General features: G+C 38.7%; 2 protein-coding genes across 6 annotated transcripts; one reads left to right on the top strand and one right to left on the bottom strand.

The window, feature by feature from the left end:
* Window positions 1-731: 731 nt before the first annotated feature.
* Window positions 732-21,472, bottom strand: LOC110834799 (methyl-CpG-binding domain protein 4). Of its 3 annotated transcripts, none has more exons than XM_087354261.1 (7): window positions 21,018-21,472; window positions 4,497-5,163; window positions 3,776-3,878; window positions 3,183-3,304; window positions 2,424-3,026; window positions 1,771-1,920; window positions 732-1,674 (listed from the first exon to the last, which is right to left on the bottom strand). In XM_087354261.1, exons 2-7 carry the CDS (start codon window positions 5,041-5,043, stop codon window positions 1,493-1,495), a joined length of 1,707 nt encoding a protein of 568 aa, XP_087210387.1. In that variant the 5' UTR covers window positions 5,044-5,163; window positions 21,018-21,472; the 3' UTR covers window positions 732-1,492. The 3 variants fall into 3 exon arrangements, with proteins under 3 accessions (XP_087210387.1, XP_021930015.2, XP_021930023.2); XM_022074323.2 differs by lacking the exon at window positions 21,018-21,472 and adding an exon at window positions 5,515-5,773; XM_022074331.2 differs by lacking the exon at window positions 21,018-21,472 and adding an exon at window positions 5,515-5,773 and having other exon boundaries at window positions 4,497-5,158.
* On the top strand, window positions 5,776-19,902 carry LOC110834809 (mitochondrial GTPase 1). Of its 3 annotated transcripts, none has more exons than XM_022074361.2 (8): window positions 5,776-5,797; window positions 7,259-7,323; window positions 8,512-8,706; window positions 10,183-10,330; window positions 12,900-13,058; window positions 17,879-17,960; window positions 18,289-18,395; window positions 19,678-19,902. In XM_022074361.2, the coding sequence occupies exons 2-8, from the start codon at window positions 7,270-7,272 to the stop codon at window positions 19,812-19,814; spliced, it is 882 nt and encodes a 293-aa protein (XP_021930053.2). In that variant the 5' UTR covers window positions 5,776-5,797; window positions 7,259-7,269; the 3' UTR covers window positions 19,815-19,902. The 3 variants fall into 3 exon arrangements, with proteins under 3 accessions (XP_021930053.2, XP_021930044.2, XP_021930037.2); XM_022074352.2 differs by lacking the exon at window positions 5,776-5,797 and adding an exon at window positions 5,806-6,074 and having other exon boundaries at window positions 18,289-18,391; XM_022074345.2 differs by lacking the exon at window positions 5,776-5,797 and adding an exon at window positions 5,806-6,074.
* Window positions 21,473-22,293: the final 821 nt, after the last annotated feature.

Raw genomic sequence — 22,293 nt, 5'->3', positions numbered from 1 at the left:
TTCAGAAATAGTTCTATAAAACACAAACATCGCATCCGATATATTTATATTGCTCCTCAAATGTAAAAATAACCTGAAATAATTCAGAACGTCGTTGGATAATTCAAGGAATACTAGCATTTATGCATTAAAATAAGCATGTACTAGGGCAGATTGTAGAAGATCGGGCTGGAATAAACGGAAGCTGGCTTACTTGGGATACGAGCAACATATTTGAGGTTAAATTTGGGCTTCGGCTGGGTTGTTAAATCGAGGGTTAACTGTATATTATTTAAATAAGAATACTGCAGGTTTGTGCCTTATGGTGGGGCACCTAGACAACAAAATGTATGTCTAATGCAAAACTGCATAGAGTTAAATTTCATATTGCCAAATGCAACTGTCAGGCATTCCATCTAAGATGTAACTGGTTACTACTAACAAAGATAAATCATCAGACTTGGGTCAGGAATTAAAAAAACAGTAAGTCGGCAACATAAAGAGCCATCATACCTATCTGGTGGGTCCTGATTCTAATTTACATAAGCTTACAAAATAATAAATATATTTCAAGCTTTTATTTGTATTTATCAGTCTCTTACCTTTTCTTTTATTAGTTTATTCTTTTCTTACTTTTTATGATGTTTCAGAGACGAGTCTGTCTCCATCCTCTGGTAAAAACTACTTTGCTGTGCCCAATCCGTAGAGCTAGTTTGGTGCTAGCAACTTTTTCACATAACTTCATCATAATATGAATTTTATCCACAAGCTTTAATTTCTTAAAAAAGGCATCATACACGGTAAAATAGGCAATGTTGCCCCACCTTTTGTTATTATATATTTTTACAAACAGAAAGCAGCAGGACTTATCATCAAGTTTGTTATATGTATGGTTGTCTTAATAAAAATGAATGACACCCTTGGCACTTATGTGATGAACGGTGCTCCATATGTAACCAAGCATAAATAATACAGCTGCATTTTTCTTTCATTACTAATAATATTCTTACATTCTTTACAGCAGTCATCATCATCTTGATGAGAACTTGAATTTGGAATCAGAATTATTTTCTTGAAATTATTCTTCATGGTTCTGGTTTTCTGTTTCTTCTTCTCAGTGTTCTTTGAAACAGTGAGGATTTCTCCATGAAGACTACTTCTTACTCTTGATGGCCCATGTCCGATAGTTTTGGTAAAGATAATAAGTAAATGAGAATTCTTGTTGTAATTTCTTCTTGAGAATGTTGAATGGTTGTCGATGGAGGAAGACACGTAATGTCTCCTGAAGACTTGGAAAATTGTTTGAACACGAAGACTTAGAAGACAGAGGCAGGCAACGAAGGATGAGGCACACTGGTTGACGCATGTAGGATTTGAGGTATTCACAGCGGTGCTGTCTTTTGGTTGACACATATTTAAAAGTATGAGGCAAGATGATTAATCTATGTTGGCAACTCTAATTCCTATCTGGCCAATGTTTAGCCAAAGCACCTTAACTCGTAAGACATGACGTTCACGATAAACCAAGAGATTTGTGATTGATCCATAGCCAGTCCACATAGCTCTTGAGTTTCACATCTGTTGGCCTTACTGACTTCCACTGATTGATGCAAAAAATCTTGTACGAGTCATTACCATACTTCCCAATTCCAAACAGCTCTTTTGCAGTCTTCCAGTTCTTTGTCACATAATCTCCTGAAATAAGAAAACATTGTGAAGTGCAAATTCGTGACATAATTTAAAAGTTCACTGGAAATCTTATTCACGAACTTAATGGGTGTCTGTACTTACGGGACATTCGCTTGATAGCATAAGCACGAGTGTCTTGTAGACCCAGTGGACGCAAGAACTGAGCAATGTCGAACTGATTTGCATCTATAACTGATTCAGGTGTTGGCCAGGTGGTAAAAAATTTGAACAGTGCAGGAAGGGCGACTTCACCTGAAAATTAATAACACTGTTCATAATCCAGTAAGATATATTCCATTGCTTCTACTGCAGCTTTCATTTTCTTCGAGCTGACCTAGAATGAACTACAGACAGATTTTTTAACTATGGATGTGGGCATACCAACACGAATGAAAATATTCTAAAATGACTTGCATGACACTGACAGTAAGGGACAAGCCAGCTATATTAAACTTAATATTAGGAATCTTATTTTGGTAGGAAAACAAGCCCAAACAATTGACAGGACATGAAATGAAGGGCACACTACAACAGAAACGGACAACTTGTGAGGAGATGGTAGTAGCAGTATCAGTCAGGGAAGTCACACACAGACAAATATGGCTGGACTGAAAACTGGTTCTGATCCATGAATCAGAATTTGAGAAACTCTGGTCTCTTAACTAACACTAACATGTGTACCAATGACTGCACTACAAAACTCAAATACCTACCTCTAAAACTGTGTACAGAATATAAAATGTACGAGATCTTACCCTGAGTCCGATTGAGAAAGATTGTAGCGACAAGCAGCTGCCACGGATCATGGTACAGGTGTTCTTGCACCAGATTGAAAGGAGAGCGAGGTGGTGTCCACTTTGTCATTAAGTTCATCTTGAATGTACTTTTATTACAGGGAGAAGCTTTGTAAATCAAGTGATTAACACTAGCCCGGATCTTCTTATCATCAAATTGTGGAGGAACCCTGTCTTCAGTCACTTCTTTGCAAATTCTTTCATACAGCAACGTTGGCTCACTTTCTAGAAAACTGGAATTGTAAACTTTATTGATCTTCTTGCTGCTTATATCAGAATCACGAACTGTTCTTAAAAGTCTTTTAGAAACTCCATGAGCAGTGAAATAAGAACTCGTTACTCTTCGAGATATACCCAAAGGTTCGCTTGTTATCAAACTGGAAGGCGAGAAATTCTGTATCAATTTATCTGCCTCCTCAGTCTTAGAACGTTCCTGCACACTGATATCTGGGACAGTCTTGCAGCTAAGGTGTGTGGATAATTCTGAAGGCATTTCAACGTGTACGACTCTTCCATCAATTACATCCAAACCCTGAACTGCACTGTCAAGAATTCCTGGTTTTCCTGCATAGTAAAACCACACAGAAAATTTTGTAAGACAGAAAAAATTGGACCTCAAGTATTCAGTCATATGTGTCAATAAATGAACTCCACCTAATGAAATATTTTTCAATAGTAACATTACATAATAAATTTTAATAGCAGGAAATGTACTTTTACCTTCTACTTTGATACATTTTCCATTCACAGAAAAATCAATGTCATTAGCACTCAGACCTGAACCAGTTGCAAGCAGAAAACGTTCCAACTCCCTTTTTGAGCGGAATTTCTTTCCTTCGGGACTGAAAAGAAAATATCTGGTAAATGACAGAGGAATCAAATGTTGGCATTTCGTGTCACCACATCCTTCCCCTTCGTTCCCAAAATAAAATGTTCGTTTCCTGGGTTTCTCTGACAGAATGTTGCATCATTTCACAGTTTCTATCTGAGATTTAACTTTATTTAATCCTATGACATGTTTTGTCATGTCTTTCTTTAGATAACGGCTACCTGATAAGAAGACAAGCAACATGACTTCCAACTTTTGAGGCAAACAGCACAAACAGAATTTGGCAAATTTGTTAGCCCAGATTAGGACAAAGACAGCACTTATTAGAAATGAATTTCAGATATCAAGAAATGAATGTCCATTTACAGATACTAAAAAAATATGGAATTCATAGTATGACATGTTGTGTGGTGAAATGAGGAATGAAGGCATCAGAAGACGACAAGGGATAATTCACACTGTAAAACAGTCTTCAGCTTCTTACCTTAAAATATAGACATCAAATTTTCCAGTTGTTGCACCCTTCTTTCTCTGAGTAACTTTTCTTGTCCATCCCCTGGGGAGCCTTGGATCATCATACATGGGCTCTTGCAGATTAAAAAATGAACTAAATCATTATGTTTGTATTTACCAATGCAATACACTAAATAACTACAAAACCAATCTCTTCAAACCAAAATAAAACTCAAGTTGCAACTGGAGTACTAAGAAATTACAAATTACTGAGTTCATGTATGATCTGAAGCTTTCATAGCGATTAAGTATAATAAATTCTTCTCAGGCTACCAGATGTCTAAGGTGGCTTAATGAATAAAACACTGACGTTTTGAGAATCATCTTCATCCTCAGGGTACTGTGACTGTACCCTCAGGACCTTACACAGCCGATATTCCGAGAAGAATTTATTATACTGAGTTCATTACACAAACAACAGGACAGCACATGCTTAACACCTAATAAAAAATGTTATCACACGAATGATTTACTGAGGACACGCCCTGATGTTATTGTTTTTTCCAACCACATCATTAGGAAAACAGATGATGGATTTATTTCTGTCAACCACATGGTCAGGAAGAGAGGTTAAGTGGTTGTTTAAAGAAAGAGGATAACTCAGGGTACAGAGAGCAAGGCATGAATTGGAGTAGCACATCTCAGGTAACAAATCATGAATTGACATATATATAAAACACAAACATACGTACGTTTCTTAGGCTGTACATCTGAGGGTGATGAAGAACCCTGCACATCACACAATGAAGTCTCAACTACTGCCACTCCAAAAGACGTTAATGCAGCGTCACTCAGGGATGACTGGGTTGAAGATGATGGTTCAGTGCTATCTGCAGTTTGAAGTTCTAGTCCTTTGAATTTACTTGATGCAACTGTCAAATTGCTTTCCTGCTCATCAGCTCCATGTCTTTGTTCAGTATCTTCATGGGGTTCAATAGGCTCATCAATTTCAACCTTTTGGCATTTCCTGTCAACACCTGATGTATCTTTACGTTGTTCATCCCATCTCAGTTCCTCCTTATCCAAGATCTCGGAAGATATGTTAAAATCTCTGGCTTTTCCTGAGGAAGTTTCATGCTCTGACTGATTAGATTTCTGGACCCTTTTCACAATGCATTCACCTATGCTGGCAATATCATTAGAGCCACTATGAACAGTGTCAGTTTCAGTACAACCAGATGTTTTTTCATTTATTCCTGATGGACCACATTCAAAATATGAAGCCTCTGATACATGCATTTTAAGTGGATGTCTGCTGGGCTCAGTCTCTGATGTATACAACTTCTGTCCTCAAAATACACTACATCTGGAACTCCCGAAGCTTTAACTGTATTTTGTTGAGACCCAGCATCTTCTAAGCTATGAAAAATCAAGGTTCACTAGAAACATGTCAGTGTCACATAGGGGGGGTTTGCTTACCAGTTTGTGCCTGCCTTCTTTACTGTAAATATTTACTCTAGCATTTAGTAGATGCCACACAGGCCTGTAATACTGCTAAAACAAAATATACTGGATAACTAATTCACTTATGTATCATATAGGGGATAGGTAATGGGCCCAAATTCCTGTCATGCAATTTATATTTGTATTAGAAGCAAGTATTGTATTTTTGCTATGACATGTTTCATAGCATGGCCTATGAAGGATATATGGAATGTAAATAAATCCTATTCTACCAGTGTAATATTTTTGACTGAACGCGAAACTCACCTGAAGTTCTAAGTTACAACTTTGATAACAATTTGAAAACGTGCAAGTGTACGGCGCCAACCTTTTACTATGCAAAACCCCAACACCACAGACAGTACCAACGTGAAAATCAATAAATCAATGCTATATCCGCAGACAACATACGACCACAGGCAATATTTACACAGAATAGTCCGAAATAACATGCAAAGGAACAAAAGAAATATGTTGTGTCTTCTGCTATCTGCTAAACATGATATTCTTCTGCCATCTTGTGGTTGAAAGCTGTAACTTTTCAATTTCTGTTAGTATATTGTGTACTATGTTGGTATCCACTGTATGTAGTAATAACTCGTGGTTATTTGTTTATATGTCAACCATAACCTAACCAGCCACCTCTGTTACACTTAAAAAACATGACTACATAATTTACAAGAAGTGCTAGTATATACCTTTGAGTTACATCTATGTTTGGTGTGATATGGCACAAAGGGTGGCTAACTCACTGTACAATTTTCGAGAAACTTTTCGTGTAGTAAACAAAGATGTTCTACGATGGTTCCCAGGTCATATGGGTAAAGGTAGGGTCTTGACAGGTTACCTTCAAATCGAAATACGTCACGTGTTTGTTGATCGTATTTCATCTTACTTGACACAGAATTGTCAAGTAATTATACATATATTCGATTACATGTTTTGCCGATTTCATTTGCGGCCCGGATACTGGATTCGCGGGTTCGAATCATGCTAAAGACATAGATGTTAGTCTGTTAGCGTTTCCGTGTTGTTTTATTAAACAGGCTGCAGGGCCTGACTACAAGAACTTAATACTGAATATTGATGTAGTTAGTTCAGATGAAGAGAATCTTTAAATAAGGAATGTTATAATTCTATACAGTTATAGGTGACATGATACTGAGCATCATGGCTAAGTGGTTAGAACCTGTACTTCATTTCAGAAGGCCCTGATTCTTAGTGTTCAGATGGTCTATGCTTAAGGTTTTCCTCAGTCCCTCCAGGCAAGTGTCAGGATAGTACCTTGCAACAAGACCATGACTGTTTCCATTCATATCCTTTGCAATTCATTAGTAATCCTGTCACTTGAAATATATTTGTTCCAGTTTCTCTTAGCATAGATATATAGAATGAATGATTTGTCTGTTATACGCTCAGTGTATCATAAAAAATGTTACTACTGAATCTGTAGGCGTGGTCTTTTGCCATAATGAATTTTGCTTGTCACAGTGGTTCATCAGTTATTACTAGCCATGTAGTCAAGTCCTTCTTGAGAAGCAAAAAGTATGCTTGGCTAGTGAAGAAATTCCTTCCATTTTAAGGAACCCATAGGTTCATAACTGTGTTCACAAGAGTCCTTGTCAGTTAACAACTATGTATATAATTCAAAGAGTTGCCATTTTATTTTTCTTTATGCAGAAAGTACTTATAATGGTGAAGTGACCTCTAGTGTTGGTGGGGTTTTATGATTGTGGTCATGAACCTTATGGTTCCATACAGGGCAGGGAATTTCTTGATAAAAAAGCAGTTGCTCACGTCCCAAGAAAAGTTCTACTCCATGGAGTTCATCCATTTTGTTGATGTTTTTGATTAAAGTTACGCTTCTGTTCACAAAGTATGGTTCAGTGTAAATGTCAGTAATAAAATCAACTGTTAGATCTTTAACCTGGAAGATGTTGCTCATAATATTGTAACATTTTCATCGGTGTATGTCCTTCAGCCAGTATTATACATTAATATGTTTGTTCAGGTTTACGACAGATGCAACAAAGACTGAAGCTGGTAGACTGTGTAATAGAAGTCCACGATGCTCGTGTATCCTTTTATATTAACGATGTTAACATCTTTAGACCTATGATGACCATGTCTTTGATTGCGTTGTGATGGGAAATCAGTATACAAGTTTGTTTATGTTATTGACTTAGGAGGCAAGCACAAATGTACGCTTCTGCTATACGTGCATCTGCTTCATGCTTTGTAGAAACGGGGGCTCTCCGCAACAACAACGAAGTAATACTGTTCTTGTCAGCCCCATTGCTTTTCACATTTCCAGTTATATGGAGGAAAAATGACGAAGCCCTATTGTACATTTTATACCTCAATACAGTGCCACTGCTCTTTGTATGCGTGAGTTGTCTTAACCTTCTGCTTATCTAATATGGTTCATGTCATAAGCAGCCACACAGTATGCAGGCTTTGAATTACCTAATGGCACTGTTCATTATATCACGCAGTTTTCATCACCAAGAAATGTATGAAATTAATGTTCCTATTATGTAAAGATTATGGAAAGTGGTAAGTATGTATACCACCTGTCATAACAGTCAGTACCCTAGTATTTCACCTAAGTAAAGTAAAGTTTGTCCCACTATACGCCATGTAGGCGTTTGGGGTGAGTGGAGGTATAGCTCCTCTCTTCCTTGACCTCGGCACTAGATGGGGGTGAGTGGTCAGCATCACGCCCCGGCCGGATTTACCCCCGGGAAAGGACCCCGGTACCCATTGTAGAGGAGGCTGGGTGGGCCCCAGAGCCGGTCTGGACGCAGAGTCTAGAGGAAAAATCCTCTGCCCCCGTCGGGGATCGAACCCCGGTCGTCCAGCCCGTAGCTAGTCACTATACTGACTGAGCTATCCCCTACAAAGTTTATTTGTGCGTTGCATTTGATTCTCATACAAAACAGTAATTATTTCCCTAATCTTTAAACCAGCTGGTTTGGGCAATGAAATGTGAACTATTTTCTTAGAAGAAAATAATATTGAGAAGTGCTTGGTCTTGTGAAGAGTAAATTAGGCTTACCCATCTTACAATTCAATGGCTACTGGGGTAAAAGGACCCAATTGTGAAACTGACCACCATCTGCATCTAGTGCTGACATCTTGAATGAATGGAGCATAACCTCTGTATCCCTGTGCGCCATCATTCCGTTGTGTTTAGGCACAGTAACTACTTGTCCCTGCCCTAAACACTGTAAAATGTATGTAACTTTCCTTAACTCAGGGCAGATACCTCTATCTGGACGTAATCCTAATTTCCGTCACACTGTGAGTGGAGTGAAACCTCACATACTTGTTCTAAATAAGAAAGATCTCTCAGACCTGCAGATGAAATCAGAAGTGGAAGCTGTCTTGAGGAAAGATGGCTTTAACCACATATTTTATTCCAATTGTAAGGATAGTAAATGCCCAGGAATGAAACAGGTTGGTACCGAGGGTGATGGAAAAAATAATTTTTGGACTTGAAAGTATTTTAAGATGGCTGTCTTCTGGGATATTGACCAACATGCCTTTTCAATCTGGGTGGAGGCAGTGAGCTCCTATAAAATGTCAGGCGATATCCACCAGACTGCATGGCACAACATCCAAGAAGACAGCTGCGATCATACTTGCCAACATGAGAATCTGAAATCTCACCATGAAAGTACTGCCATATAATTTTGAAATAGATCGAGACTATCACATCTAACTGCAGAGAAATTATTTGTCAGCTGTGCCAGGGCACGGTCTTTCTGCTCACTGCATTATTTGCCTCACTTCGTAGTTGGTTAAAAGGAAACTATGATGCGCTACCATTTTTTATTTGTAAGGATACATTCTGTTTCCTGCACCTACAAAGCCCATATGAAACAACCCATTTGGCCACACCTCCAAGCTAGTTTTCTCATACAGTGTAATTGTGAAGGGGTAATCACCTCCACAGAATAAACAAGCATAATATAACGAGCCACGCTGTGGCCACAATTTATGCACTTTTCCCCACACAGCCAGAACCACAATGACTGGAATTCTGTGGTTCAAAGTAGTAAAGTATTTACAACCTCTGGACAGCAGTCAAGAAAGAGAAACACATACAAATGAACAAGAAATGACAATAAATTTCTAATAAGTAGAACCAGTTCACTAATCAAGTGCTTTTGCAGAGGTGGACTCGATGTTAAATCCAAAGCTAACTTGAAATACACGAACCTAATGTAAATTAGAATGCACCACCACCTTTAGGGCATACAAACTCAAAGTCCAGCGAGGTTCTCCTTGCTGGTCTGATGCTGCTATGGTCAAGATGAAACTCAGAATGACAGTCCAGCTTCACGTGAACAAACAGGTGAACAGCGTCAACTGAGGGGGAGGGAGAAAGGATAGCGTCTGGGTTGGATAAGTAGGGGAGGGTGACAGTGCATACAGATGGTTGAAGTACTGGGTGAGCCATAATACTGTGAACTCTGAGCTATGCTGAGCTCACAGTCAGCTGTGACAGAAAGTGCAGGTTACCCGGATGAGTTAGCAGTGGCGATAAGAGAAATGGTCTACCTTGCAAAATTTTTTATTAACTCAGTTTGTGCAAGAGTTCCGCATAAATCATTGATAAGTTTATCTCAGAGCTCTGAGCATTGTAAACAGTACAAAGAATCTTGTCAATAAAACGACATTTAACACGTTAACAGACAGGAAACTGAAATGTCAGCATTGAGTATTAACTGAAAAGCTTGTCAGAACTTGGCCTGAAGATTTGCCTCATAGGCCTTTTATATCTTGGTGCATATTACAGCTTAGCAAATACGGTGTATGGAAAGATCATAGCACTTATCTGTGACAGAAATCCTGCCGTAATAATACCTCCTAAAACAAAGTTATGCGCCCTCATGTTTGGTAAACTTACGCGGCTCTCTTATTTTCCAGATCATTCCCGCTGTAGTGAAATTAGTCTCTTCCTCTGAACGGTATAATCGAAGTGAAGAAAAGGATTTCTCTGTTATGGTTATTGGTGTGCCTAATGTTGGAAAATCATCACTTATAAATGCGCTTCGATCTAAGTATCTTGGTAAAGGTATGGCAAGTTTGTTCTCAATTTTGAACCATCTTCGAAAAGTTAGTAGCATGAAAATAATATTTGTATTGGTGGTGTTAATTAATACATTCACATACAGAAATATTAGTCACATCATTCTCTTTGTTTTTATTTTGTCACATTTATCAAATGAGGCAACATAAAACTGCATTAAGGCTAATGCAGTATGAGGTATACTTTGCCTTAAGTTTCAAATGGTGGGTTTTGTGACATTGGATTGAGGAACTGTTGTGGCATGTTTCTCAAAACAGTGGCAAATCTCCTCGATTCCTTTTGGTTCTTAAGAGAACACGGGATGGTGGAGGAGGTGAGTAGGCAAGTAACTCTCAGCATTCGTGGTTCATCTAAGAACATTTTATTGCATTGTTTACAATGAGGTTTTGAATCACATAGTGCCATGTCTCACTTATTAAAAAAACTGTAAAGTTGCTGTACGAGGAAAGCCACTTTCGCCCCTCATCTTGGATCATTTTCTGTATTAGTGAAAGTGCCCACAACAGATTGTGAACATTCCAGGAATTTGTAATAATTAGGACTGCAACTGCATAAATAGTTATGCAGGACACATGCGGGCCTTAAAAAATTATCTTCACAGTATCTGCATTCATTTCCAGTGGTCTATAATGCACACGCCTTACACAACATAATCTTTACTTTATTTTCCCTTCGCTTTTCGATAAGGATAAGGTTACATCCAGTAATATTTTAAAGGGAAAAGTTCATCACCAATTAATATATGTGGTAATGGTGCATTTTGTTCTGGCGGTGAGTTTTCCTGTGGAATATTTAGTGTTTTTGGCATCAGATCTTCTCATTACAGACTGTTCAAAAATACCTTCATCATTATCTTTGGTAGATTGTGTTTTCCTTGCTTTTATCATCTGTAATAAAGCCTGAAACTTCACCATAACAATCAACAGTTATGAGAAAGTATATATAAAATTGTTTTCCATCTTGTAGGATTTGAGGTTTTCACAGCGGTGAGTCTGAAGATGGCTGTCTTCTGGGTTGTTGCGCTGTGTAGTCTGGTAGAAGTTTACCAACATTTCAGAGGTCCTTGCTGCCTCCATCATCGCCCTGATGATTGAGGCAGCAAGGACCTCTGAAACATCGGTAAACTTCTATCAGACTACATGGCGCAACAACCCAGAAGACAGCCATCTTCATTTTCCATCTTGTTGCAATTGTGGAACCACAACTCTCCCCGCTCTATACCGATATTATGAATCGATTCCTTTTGTTTTTTCTTTCTAAGTAAGACAAGACAATTGTACAGAAAAACAAATTTTCATAATATAAGACAAAGAATTGGATCTTTGTAATTTACTGGTGCTAGGGTACAGTCTTAAAGCTCACAAAATAAAAAAAGCAAAACAATTTTTGTAAAGTTCCAACAAATGAGGTTTACTGAACTTTCCGCCAATTTACACAAATATGATTATACAATTTCCTACATATTTGTGATAATTTACAGGTAATATGAGATGTGGCCTGTAAAATAAGTCATATTTCAATTGCAACTTTTGGACTTACATCTCTTTATCCTGGCACCAGCAAATTAAGAGTTTCTAAATACAAACCTGATTGTATGTTCTTTGTCGGTTAGTAAAGTGCTAATAACAAGATGTCCTCTAGTCAGATGACACATACATATTCACTTGACAAACATGCTGGAATGTGTAGTGATTGAAGGTTTCATCCTCAGTTATTTTTTTTTATTTAGTGTTCTGTCTGACGACAGGTCCATATGAACAGGATCCTTCCATCCTTTTCTCTTCTCGGACTGGGACCTGTTCATATACGTTCTTGGCAGATGATCCAGAAGTGGTTTGCCATTGCCTTCTTCTGTGTGTGAATGGAGTAATTGTTGGGATGCCACGGAGGAAAACTCCGTGTTGCCTAGACCACGGCCTTGCCCAACACAAGTTATAAATTCGGGCACCGCCGGGAATCGAACCCGAGACCCCAGGATTACAAGGCCAGCGTTCTGACCGCTAGACCACCTCATCTTATTATTTATTTAGTGTTCTGTCTGACGACAGGTCCATATGAACAGGATCCTTCCATCCTTTTCTCGGACTGGGACCTGTTCATATACGTTCTTGGCAGATGATCCAGAAGTGGTTTGCCATTGCCTTCTTCTGTGTGTGAATGGAGTAATTGTTGGGATGCCACGGAGGAAAACTCCGTGTTGCCTAGACCACGGCCTTGCCCAACACAGGTTATAAATTCTCCTGCGCCATCCTGATATGACACACCGTCTTGGTTTCAGTGCATATTAATACAAGAGCCAGCTAAGAATGTTAACAAAACAAGACTTATGAAATCATTCATTTGACGTATAATTCCCAAGTACAATCAGCGATGGATGTTACAAACTGCTTCTAGAGACAAGGTCGAAAATGCATGGAACTCTACCACCAAACCTTCATATACAGAGGGAAAACTTTACCTTTTATTGACATGACTAGTCACAGTTGGGGTGTTTTTTTATTTATTTTTATGTCACGGATTCATTAGTACTATGACAACGTATGTTATTTTACAGGAAAAGCAGCTCCAGTTGGTGCAGTTGCTGGCATAACACGCAGTGTTCAGAATCGCATTAAAGTGTCTGATAATCCTCTGGTTTATTTGTTAGATACACCAGGTATTCTAACTCCGAATATTTCAGACACTGAGATGGGACTTCGACTGGCTTTATGTGGTAAGCCGCTTCCATTCTTTGGAATACAGTGACCTTCTTTTATGATTTAATATGTCTTATGTTAAGGCCCCTTCTCGAAGGTATCACCACCTTGTCGAAGGCAATCTGCCGGGTGAGGAGGCTTGCGTGCTCAAATGACCCTTAGGGCTATGCCGGCCTGAGCTTCGGCTCATGGTAGGGTCACCCAAGCCGGACAGGTCTAAGGAGATGCGCTAGACTAAGAGTGATACCCTGGTCCTCCAGGTTGGGGGTTGGGTGTAGGGCTAACAACCTTTCACCTTTAAAAAAAATATGTGTTACGAAAAAATCAACCAAGCCTCGGATCAGGACGGACTCTTTGGCACGACCACGGCAATTGAAAAAGGACATGAGATTTGGTACCTGGAACATTAGGAGCCTCTATAGGGCTGGGGCACTGAAATCAGTGTGTAGGGAATTAGGGAATTATAAGTTAGACTTAGTGGCAGTGCAGGAAGTGCGATGGGAGGGGGAGGGCACGATCCCAGTGGACAATTTTACATTTTTCTATGGAAAGGGGAATGACAATCATCAGCTAGGGACGGGTTTTTTTGTTCATAGCAGAATTAGGGCAGCAGTTAAGAGAGTAGAATTTGTTAGTGACAGGTTGTCTTACGTAATTTTGGAAGGACGTTGGTGCGACATCATTGTCCTTAATGTTCATGCCCCAACTGAAGACAAAAGCGATGATATCAAGGATAGCTTTTATGAAGAATTGGAATCAGTATTTGATACATTTGGCAAGTATCACATGAAAATTCTGCTAGGAGATTTCAATGCAAAAATTGGGAGGGAGGATGTCTTCAAACCCACAATAGGCAGCGAGAGTCTCCATGCACTTAGTAATGATAATGGCGTCAGAGCAGTGACCTTCGCTACGTCAAAAGATTTAATTGTAAAAAGTACAAAATTTCCACACCGTGATGTTCATAAATACACTTGGACTTCCCCAGATGGCAGAACACACAATCAAATAGATCATGTTTTAGTAGATAAGAGAAGGCAGACAAATGTAATTGATGTGAGATCATTCAGAGGAGCAGATTGCGACACTGATCATTATCTGGTGGTAGCAAAAGTGAGGGAGCGGCTTTCAGTAAGTAGACGAACTAAACAAAATTTTGACACAGAAAGATTTGATTTGAAAAAATTAAGTGAGGGAGAGGCAAAGGAACAATATCAAGTTGAAATTTCGAATAGGTTTCAAATTTTAGAGACAAATGAGGATAATGAAAGTGTGGACATCAACAGGGAGTGGGAAAATGTCAGAAACTGCATCAAAATTTCAGCAAAAGAGAAACTAGGATACTACAGGAGAAAGCAAAATAAACCGTGGTTTGATGAAGAATGTTCAAAATTAATAGATCGAAGGAAGCAAACAAAATTTCAATGGTTGCAGAACCCAAACAAAACAAATGCGGATAATCTATGTAACGTGAGACGTGAGGCTAGTAGAACCTTTAGGACTAAGAAAAGGGAATACCTGAAGGGCAAAATTGCTGAACTTGAGACAAATAATAAGGAAAAAAACATCAGAGACCTGTACAGAGGCATTAATAACTTTAAGAAAGGATATCAACCCCAGACTAATTTGGTAAAGGATGATAGTGGCAATTTGCTTGCAGATCCAATAAAAATTGTGAATAGGTGGAAAAATTTCTTTAGCGAGCTCTTAAATGTTCATAATACTGGTGATATTAGACAGATTAAAATGCATACAGCTGAACTGTTGGTGCCAGAACCTAGCTTAGATGAAGTGGAACTAGCCATTGGGAAGTTGAAAAGTTATAAATCTCCAGGAATTGATCAGATTCCGGCCGAATTAATTAAAGCAGGTGGCAAAGGGTTGCATATGAGGATCCATAAGCTTATTCAGTTAATTTGGGATAAGGAAGAGATGCCACATCAATGGAAGGAATCCATAATTATTCCTATTTATAAGAAGGGGGACAAGACTGAGTGTGGTAATTACCGAGGAATATCGCTGCTATCAACCTCATACAAAATTCTATCCAACATTCTTTTGGCAAGATTAACCCCATATGCGAATGAAACTATTGGGGATCATCAGTGTGGGTTCAGACGAAACAGATCAACGATTGATCAGATCTTTTGCATTCGTCAGATACTAGAGAAAAAATGGGAGTTCGGTGGGACTGTACATCAGTTATTTATAGATTTCAAAAAAGCCTATGACTCTGTGAAGAGAGAAGTGCTATATAATATTCTTATTGAATTTGGTATACCAAAGAAGCTAGTGGGTCTAATAAAAATGTGCTTAAATGAAACCTGCAGCAAAATTCGAGTAGGTAAATATGTATCTGAGACATTCCTCATCAAGAACGGTCTAAAACAAGGAGATGCTTTGTCTCCCTTGCTCTTTAACTTTGCGCTAGAATACGCCATCAGGAAGGTCCAAGGTAGGCAGGAGGGTTTGCAATTGAACGGGACACATCAGCTATTGGCATATGCTGATGATGTTAATTTATTGGGGGACGATATAAATACAATAAAGAGGAACGCAGAAGTTTTACTAGAGGCTGGTAGACAAGTGGGGCTGGAAGTAAATTCAGAAAAAACTAAGTACATGTTAGTATCTCGTCATCAGAAGACAGGCGGGCAAAATTATCTTAGGGTAGCTAATAAATCCTTTGAAAGGGTTACAAAGTTCAAATATTTGGGAACAACAATAACAAATCAAAATGATACTTGTGAGGAAGTTAGGAGGAGACTAAATTCCGGAAATGCTTGCTACTTCTCAGTCCAAAATATTTTGTCTTCCCGTCTGATTTCTAAGAACCTGAAAATTAAAGTATACAAAACAATAATCTTGCCTGTTGTTTTGTATGGGTGCGAAACATGGTCTCTCACTCAGAGGGAGGAACACAGATTGCAGGTGTTTGAGAATCGGGTGTTGAGGAGGATATTTGGGCCTAAGAGGGAAGACGATGGGGCGTGGAGAAAACTGCACAATGACGAGCTTAAAAATCTGTACTGCTCCCCCAGTATTGTGAGGGTGATTAAGTCGAGAAGAGTGAGATGGGCGGGACATGTAGCGCGCATGGATGGGACAAGAGGTGTGCACCGGGTACTGGTTGGGAAACCTGAAGGGAAGAGACCGCTGGGGAGACCTAGACGTAGATGGGAGGATAATCTCAGGCGGGATCTATCCGAGATAGGAGTTGAAGGAAACTGGATTTTGTTGGCCCAGGACAGGGTCCGGTGGAGGGCTTTGGTTAATTCGGTGATGAACCTTCGGGTTCGGTAAGCCATCTAGTTAGTTAGTTAGTTAGTTATGTTAAGGCCACTCATTTTGAAGCTGCTTGCTTCATTTGTACATTACTGAATGTTACTGCATCAACTGCAGATAATACCATCAACTTAGATGAACGGAGGATTACATACATTAAATTAGAAGGGACAATGCCTACTTGAAGGTACTGTAGGGACTAGAGGAAACCCATGGAAGACTTTACTCCTGTGCTGGCTTATACTTGATCCTGATCCTCACTAATACAGCTCACAAACGCTGTGTCAACATGTTAACTCATAATGTCATGACAAACTAATTGCATGGAGCTAAGAAGCGTACAATCGCTCAGGTAGTCAAATTCCCTGCCATTCATAGAACCTGAAGGTTTTTTTACCATGTTCACAAGAGCCCACCAATGGTTCTTCTCCTGAGCCTGATGAATCCAGTCCACACTAACACTGTCGCCTTAAGATCCATTTTAATATTATCCTCCCATATATGCTTGGGTCTTCAAGGTGGTGGTATTTTCCCTTCAGAGTTCCCAACCAAAATTTAGTATGCATTTCAAAGCCCCCCCATGTGTTCCACATGCACCTTCGTGATTTGATCATCACAGTATTATTTGGTGAGGAGTATAAATTATGTAGCTCGTTATGTGGGCCCGTTTTAGTCATGGTATGATGCGTCCCAAGTTTTCAGACAGAGGAGAAGGCCTGCAGATGTGGAAGGGATCTGTAAATATTGAATAAGCAGTTGCAGATTGCAACAAGTGGTGGTTCTCCATAAAAAACTCAGACTTGGATTTTTTTTGGAATAATCTAAGCAACAGAAAATGGATATGAGATTTGAAACTTGGTATATCAGGAGTCTCTATAGGTTTAAATATAAGTTAGATTTAGTGGGATTATAAGAGGTCATGCAGGGAAAGGATAGCACTTAGGAATTGGTCTTTCCATACATCAGGGACTCATATCAGCAATTAAGAGGGCAAAGTCTCTTAGTGATACGACAATCATAAGATGTAGGATTTGAGGTTTTCACAGTGGAGAGTTTGAAGATGGCTGTCTTCTGGGATGTTGTATCGTGCGGTCTGGTAACAATGTTTCAAGAGGCGATCACCCTGATGATGGAGGCAGCAAGGACCTCTGAAACGTTGGCAAACTTCTACCAGACTACACAGCGCAACAACCCAGAAGACAGCCATCTTCTGGTCATAGGATGTATTATACTAAGAAGTGGTTGGTGTGATATTGTTCTGAATGCCCTGCACCAACTGAGGATAAAAGTGATGATGCAAAGGACAGTTTCCATGAGGAGCTGAAGTGTTTACTCAGTCACCTCCTCAAATGTCACATGAAGATTTTAATGACATAACACTGTTGGTCAAATTGCTGACACCAGAATATAAGACGTATTAGGTCGTTCTGTTTTGTATTTTGGTGAAGTGATAAATAAGATTCGTTGGGAAGTTTTATGTAGTGGTAACTGGTCATCAAACATTAGATCCATCTGTCTGTAAAATGCCTAACCTAACCTGTCTGATCCACAGCTTGCCTCCAGGATCATTTGGTTGGTGTTGAAATCATTGCAGATTACCTTTTGTACTGGTTGAATAAAAACAATAAATTCAGGTAAAGTAATCATTTTATTCTTTTCTAATCCAGGCACTCAAAAGACCAAGGATAATGTAACAAAATATTACACATAGGTCAGTGTTTTTAGGCCAGGTGATGGTGAACATTTGGGCTGTCATTACTTTGTTTACCGGCATATTCTTAAAGTTAAGAGCTTATGCAAGGCTGACGGAGCTTCATGAATTTGGTCCTTTGCTGTAATGTAATGTCTACATTGTGCTGGGTATAGAGCTGACCATATAATATTCTGAAAGCGAGTTAAATGCAATATCGCAGCCTTCACTTATTATCCTACAGCTTTTGTGTTGTTTTGTAACTTGTACAGATACCTGGAAATCATGGGTCTGGATGAACCAACAGATGATATCGGAACTGTGCTTACCAAATGTGCTGTGAAGCTGGGGAAGGCTCAGCGGCGGCGTGATGTGGTCGGTAAGAGTCTTCACGTCAACATGCTTTCTTTACGAACGCAATATCACTTTCTGCCGAAATTTATTTTATTTATTTATGGTTTATTTAATGACGCTATCAGTAGCTCAGACTATATGGCATTGAACTGGAGTAAAACATTTTCAGTTTGAAGTTGGCACTGTGTGATACTTTCATTAGATTAATGTTTAATATGTTTGTGTCGTGGGTATACGGAAATGTTAATGAAATGCTTATTCAATTAAACTATATTTTATAAAGTATTTTTTGTTCCCTTATGGACTTCTGCATAAACATCTTGTTTTTTATATTAAGTAAAGAAATTCAGTTCACCTCTCTAAACGTCATTGACAGGATGTTTTGTCATGAACCTTACATATTGATGATCCCTGACTGGCTATATACACATGGTTCATCACTGAAACGAGGTAACTGTGATTTCGAATTGGCTTGCCTTGATATCTACAGTCTTCATAGAGTGGATGAAGAATGTTTTGAGTGGTCGTGATCTTACACTCTGTGACAAAAATGAGGAAGACACAATCATTTATAAGTAAGGTTAAGACCTCTTATGACTTAATGATGCAGGAACTCCTACTTTCTTCCCTTACATGAATTATATTCAGGTTATGAAACAGACAAATAGGTAGAACTACCATATCAGCGACTAGTTTGGGGGGCCAGCCTGTGGAAAAAGAGAACTTTATTCTTAGGAAGAGTTGTTTTAATTATAGGATGTCTTCTGCCTCTGTTTCTTGATTTGGGTGCCACCAGGTTTATTTACAAAATGACCACTGGGCATCCTTGTATCATAAATGACACAAGTACTTCAGGTATGTAAGAAAAATTACGAAAGGAATGTAAATATGATGATGATTACCACCAGTTTGGATTTATGTGCGTTGGTGATCCTGTGCACCTGATACCCAAAGTCCTGAATTTTATCTTCCAGCTCCATGGATCTCAAAAATTACAGAAGCTTTTACAGTATGGACAGAATTATTAAATATTTTTTAGACAAGCTTTAGTTTCATAGTGTTAATTAGCTTGAGAAACTGTTTTATAGCAATTCTACACTGAACATGTTTGAACAGTGCCATCTTGAAACGCCATGCAATACTTTGTATGTCTGTTTTCTAGCATTTTTAATTAAAAGAACCTGAACAAATTTGGCCTACTTGCGTCAAACAACTGTTTTTTTTAAATGGAATGGAACATCAGTAAATGCTGACCAAGTGACTGTATAATGAATTCAGTTTTCTTGTGTACGTGTTTGTGTCTGCAGGTAGTGAATATGTGTGGAGACCAGATCTCTCAGCTGCTGCCCACTATTTCATCAAGGCGTTTCGAAATGGAGACCTCGGTCGAGTGATGCTCGATACACAACAGCTGACATCAAGTGTATCATTAGTTGGTTCATAATTAAACTCAGTACATGCTACAAATTCTTACTGTAAAACTTATGCCCTGTGCAGTGAAGTTAAGGGGAATAAAAAAATTGTTAATAATAGTTCTCTGTGAGGGAATTATTTAAAATAACACCCTATCCTGCTCACAAACATCAGGAGAGTGTAAAGTGAAGCTTTCGCGGCGACTGAAGTTGATGAAAGGCTCTCGGGTTACAAGCTACATCATGTGGCTGCAAGGTGAATGAACCATATATTCTGCCAACGTTTCGAGAACAATCTCTGTTCTCATCCTCAGGGCTGCTGTGAGTTCACACCTTCCTCCCACTATTTTTTCACCAAACTTTTCATGTTCTTACCTAATTCAAAGCTAAATTACCTTTGCAACTGACATTTACTGACACTCTGGTGACAGATGCTAAAGCTTCAACATGATCAGTACCAACACACACCACTGGACAAGAATCTGACAGCTCCATCCACTTCACAGTTTCACAACTTCTATTTAAAAACCCTCGATTCTCCTTGTCTCCCGGTTCCCACAGTTTTCTCTTCTAAACTGTCCACTCTGCTACCATACATTAATGTATGAAAAGTGAAGGTGCCCTCTGCAGTACTTATGTTATCATGTTTTGTATTTGATAATTTGTTCATTTTCCTGAGGAATTATCACCTTGGACATTATTATGATTTATTAACTGTGCGTGCATCTCTAAATCATCAGAACTTTTATTTGCAATTGAGATACAACTCCTTGCATGACACCATCATAAATTTTGCCTCTGATTCTGTTTGGCCTGGATTAAAGCACTTCTGAAGTCTTTTTAGTGAGTACTGGACTTTCAAATAAACCAACTAAACTATAGGTTAGGGCCTCATTATATGACAGGCCTTACACAGTCATCTTTCTATACAAATGCTAGTATGATGCTTTCATTCATGCCACTTCCATGTTTTCTGTTTTACTGCCTCCTTCAATCAAAACAATAAAATTATATTTTGACTTTGGAATTTTTGGAGCCTCTTAAACTTAACATAGCTTATGGGTTCTTAAACTCGACATATCTATAATATGCACTTTCGTTTTTGCACTGTGTCTTCTCAGACAGCAGTATACGGGAAACTAGAAAACAAACATAACCTAACTTACACTCCATAACCTGAGCGTTAGTCCAGCAAGTTTGTGAACAGAAAAGTAAATGACAATTCAAAAGCTTACCTTATTCCACGAACACCTTCAAAAAAGCCAAGTTCCACGGAAGCATTTCGTGTTTTCTTGTTCATTTCTTCGTGTCACGATATTGACTTCCTTTCAAAAGCACATGCATCTTGCCTTCTTTGCTGCCATCTTACCGATTGGAAACCAGTATAACCAACAGTTACTAATGTCACTTCTTGCTTTGAGTATTCAAATTTCCCCACTCCGACAGTATTATTAATTTTAAGTTCCATAGACTTGTAAAGGTACCATGTGCCCGCCACCTGCCATGATCCTGAGCCAACTCCATCCATTTGTCATCTTCACAGCTCACCTCCCTAAGATCCATCTTGATATTATCCTCCCATCCCCCTCTTCGTCTGCACAGTTGCGTTTTCCAGAAGGATTTCCCACCAAAGTTCTGTTTGGACCCCCATGCGTGCTCTACGTAGAGCCCATCGGAGCCTCTTAGATTTCACGATTCTCACTATGCCAGGTGACCCGTACAATTCACCCAGCTCCTCGTCATGCAATATCCTAAATTCCCCGTATTTCATCCCTTCTTGGTCCATATATCCTCTTGGGCACCCTGTTTTCAAACACAATCTATGTAGTTCCTTCAAAGTAAGATACCATTGACAACCGGCAAAATTATTCTTTTATATATCCTGATCTTCAGTGTTTTGGGCAGTAAATGAGACGATAACAGATTTGAATTGAATAAAAAGTTTTCCTCGAATGAATTCTACTCTTAATTTCATCATGGACCTCATTTCTATTCGTTATTGTTGTTCCCAGAGAAAGTGCATGTCATCATTGCATGCAGAAGTAGCCAATTCTGAAAATTTAACCCACTAACAATTCACACCAGTAAGCCAAAATACTTTCCTCACGGAAATACTCCTCGTATGTCAAGGTCAGATAAATTAGTTTATGTAGACACTGCATTATCAAACCCTGTTGCTAATTATAACACAGTAATGATAATAGTAACATGATAGTTATTTATTTCCTTGAAGTTTGTTAGCCACAACTGTATCATTTAGACTGGTGGCCATTTAATTTCACAAATAGAATATTTTTATTTATTAGATTACATTTATAGATATGTCTTTGTAGACATACAGAATTTGTATGTCAGAATTTAAAATATGAAGGAAGGCTGAATGGTCTAAAGCTCTTTTTCAGTGCTTCATGAATGGACTAAAGCTTTTTTCAGGGCTTCATTTAAGAGTAATGCAAATTTTAATATAAAATTATAAAGTCTATCCCTTGAGACACAGCTTGTTTCTGATCT

The sequence above is a fragment of the Zootermopsis nevadensis genome, unplaced genomic scaffold (assembly GCF_977971745.1).
Source record: "Zootermopsis nevadensis isolate Lab colony 2312 unplaced genomic scaffold, Znev_1.0 Znev_ptg000023l, whole genome shotgun sequence".
NCBI lineage: Eukaryota > Metazoa > Arthropoda > Insecta > Blattodea > Termopsidae > Zootermopsis > Zootermopsis nevadensis.
Note: the sequence above shows the minus strand (reverse complement) of the source record. Positions and strands in the feature narration are given on the sequence as shown.

Coding starts and splice junctions, on each gene's coding strand:
- LOC110834809 (XM_022074345.2), top strand. CDS start 5,975: ATGGCACAAAGGGTGGCTAACTCACTGTACAATTTTCGAGAAACTTTT. Junction 8,707..10,182: donor AATGCCCAGGAATGAAACAG/GTTGGTACCGAG, acceptor CTTATTTTCCAG/ATCATTCCCGCTGTAGTGAA. Junction 13,059..17,878: donor ACTTCGACTGGCTTTATGTG/GTAAGCCGCTTC, acceptor TCTGATCCACAG/CTTGCCTCCAGGATCATTTG.
- LOC110834799 (XM_087354261.1), bottom strand. CDS start 5,043: ATGCATGTATCAGAGGCTTCATATTTTGAATGTGGTCCATCAGGAATA. Junction 3,305..3,775: donor TTTGATGTCTATATTTTAAG/GTAAGAAGCTGA, acceptor TTTTCTTTTCAG/TCCCGAAGGAAAGAAATTCC. Junction 1,675..1,770: donor TGCTATCAAGCGAATGTCCC/GTAAGTACAGAC, acceptor TTCTTATTTCAG/GAGATTATGTGACAAAGAAC.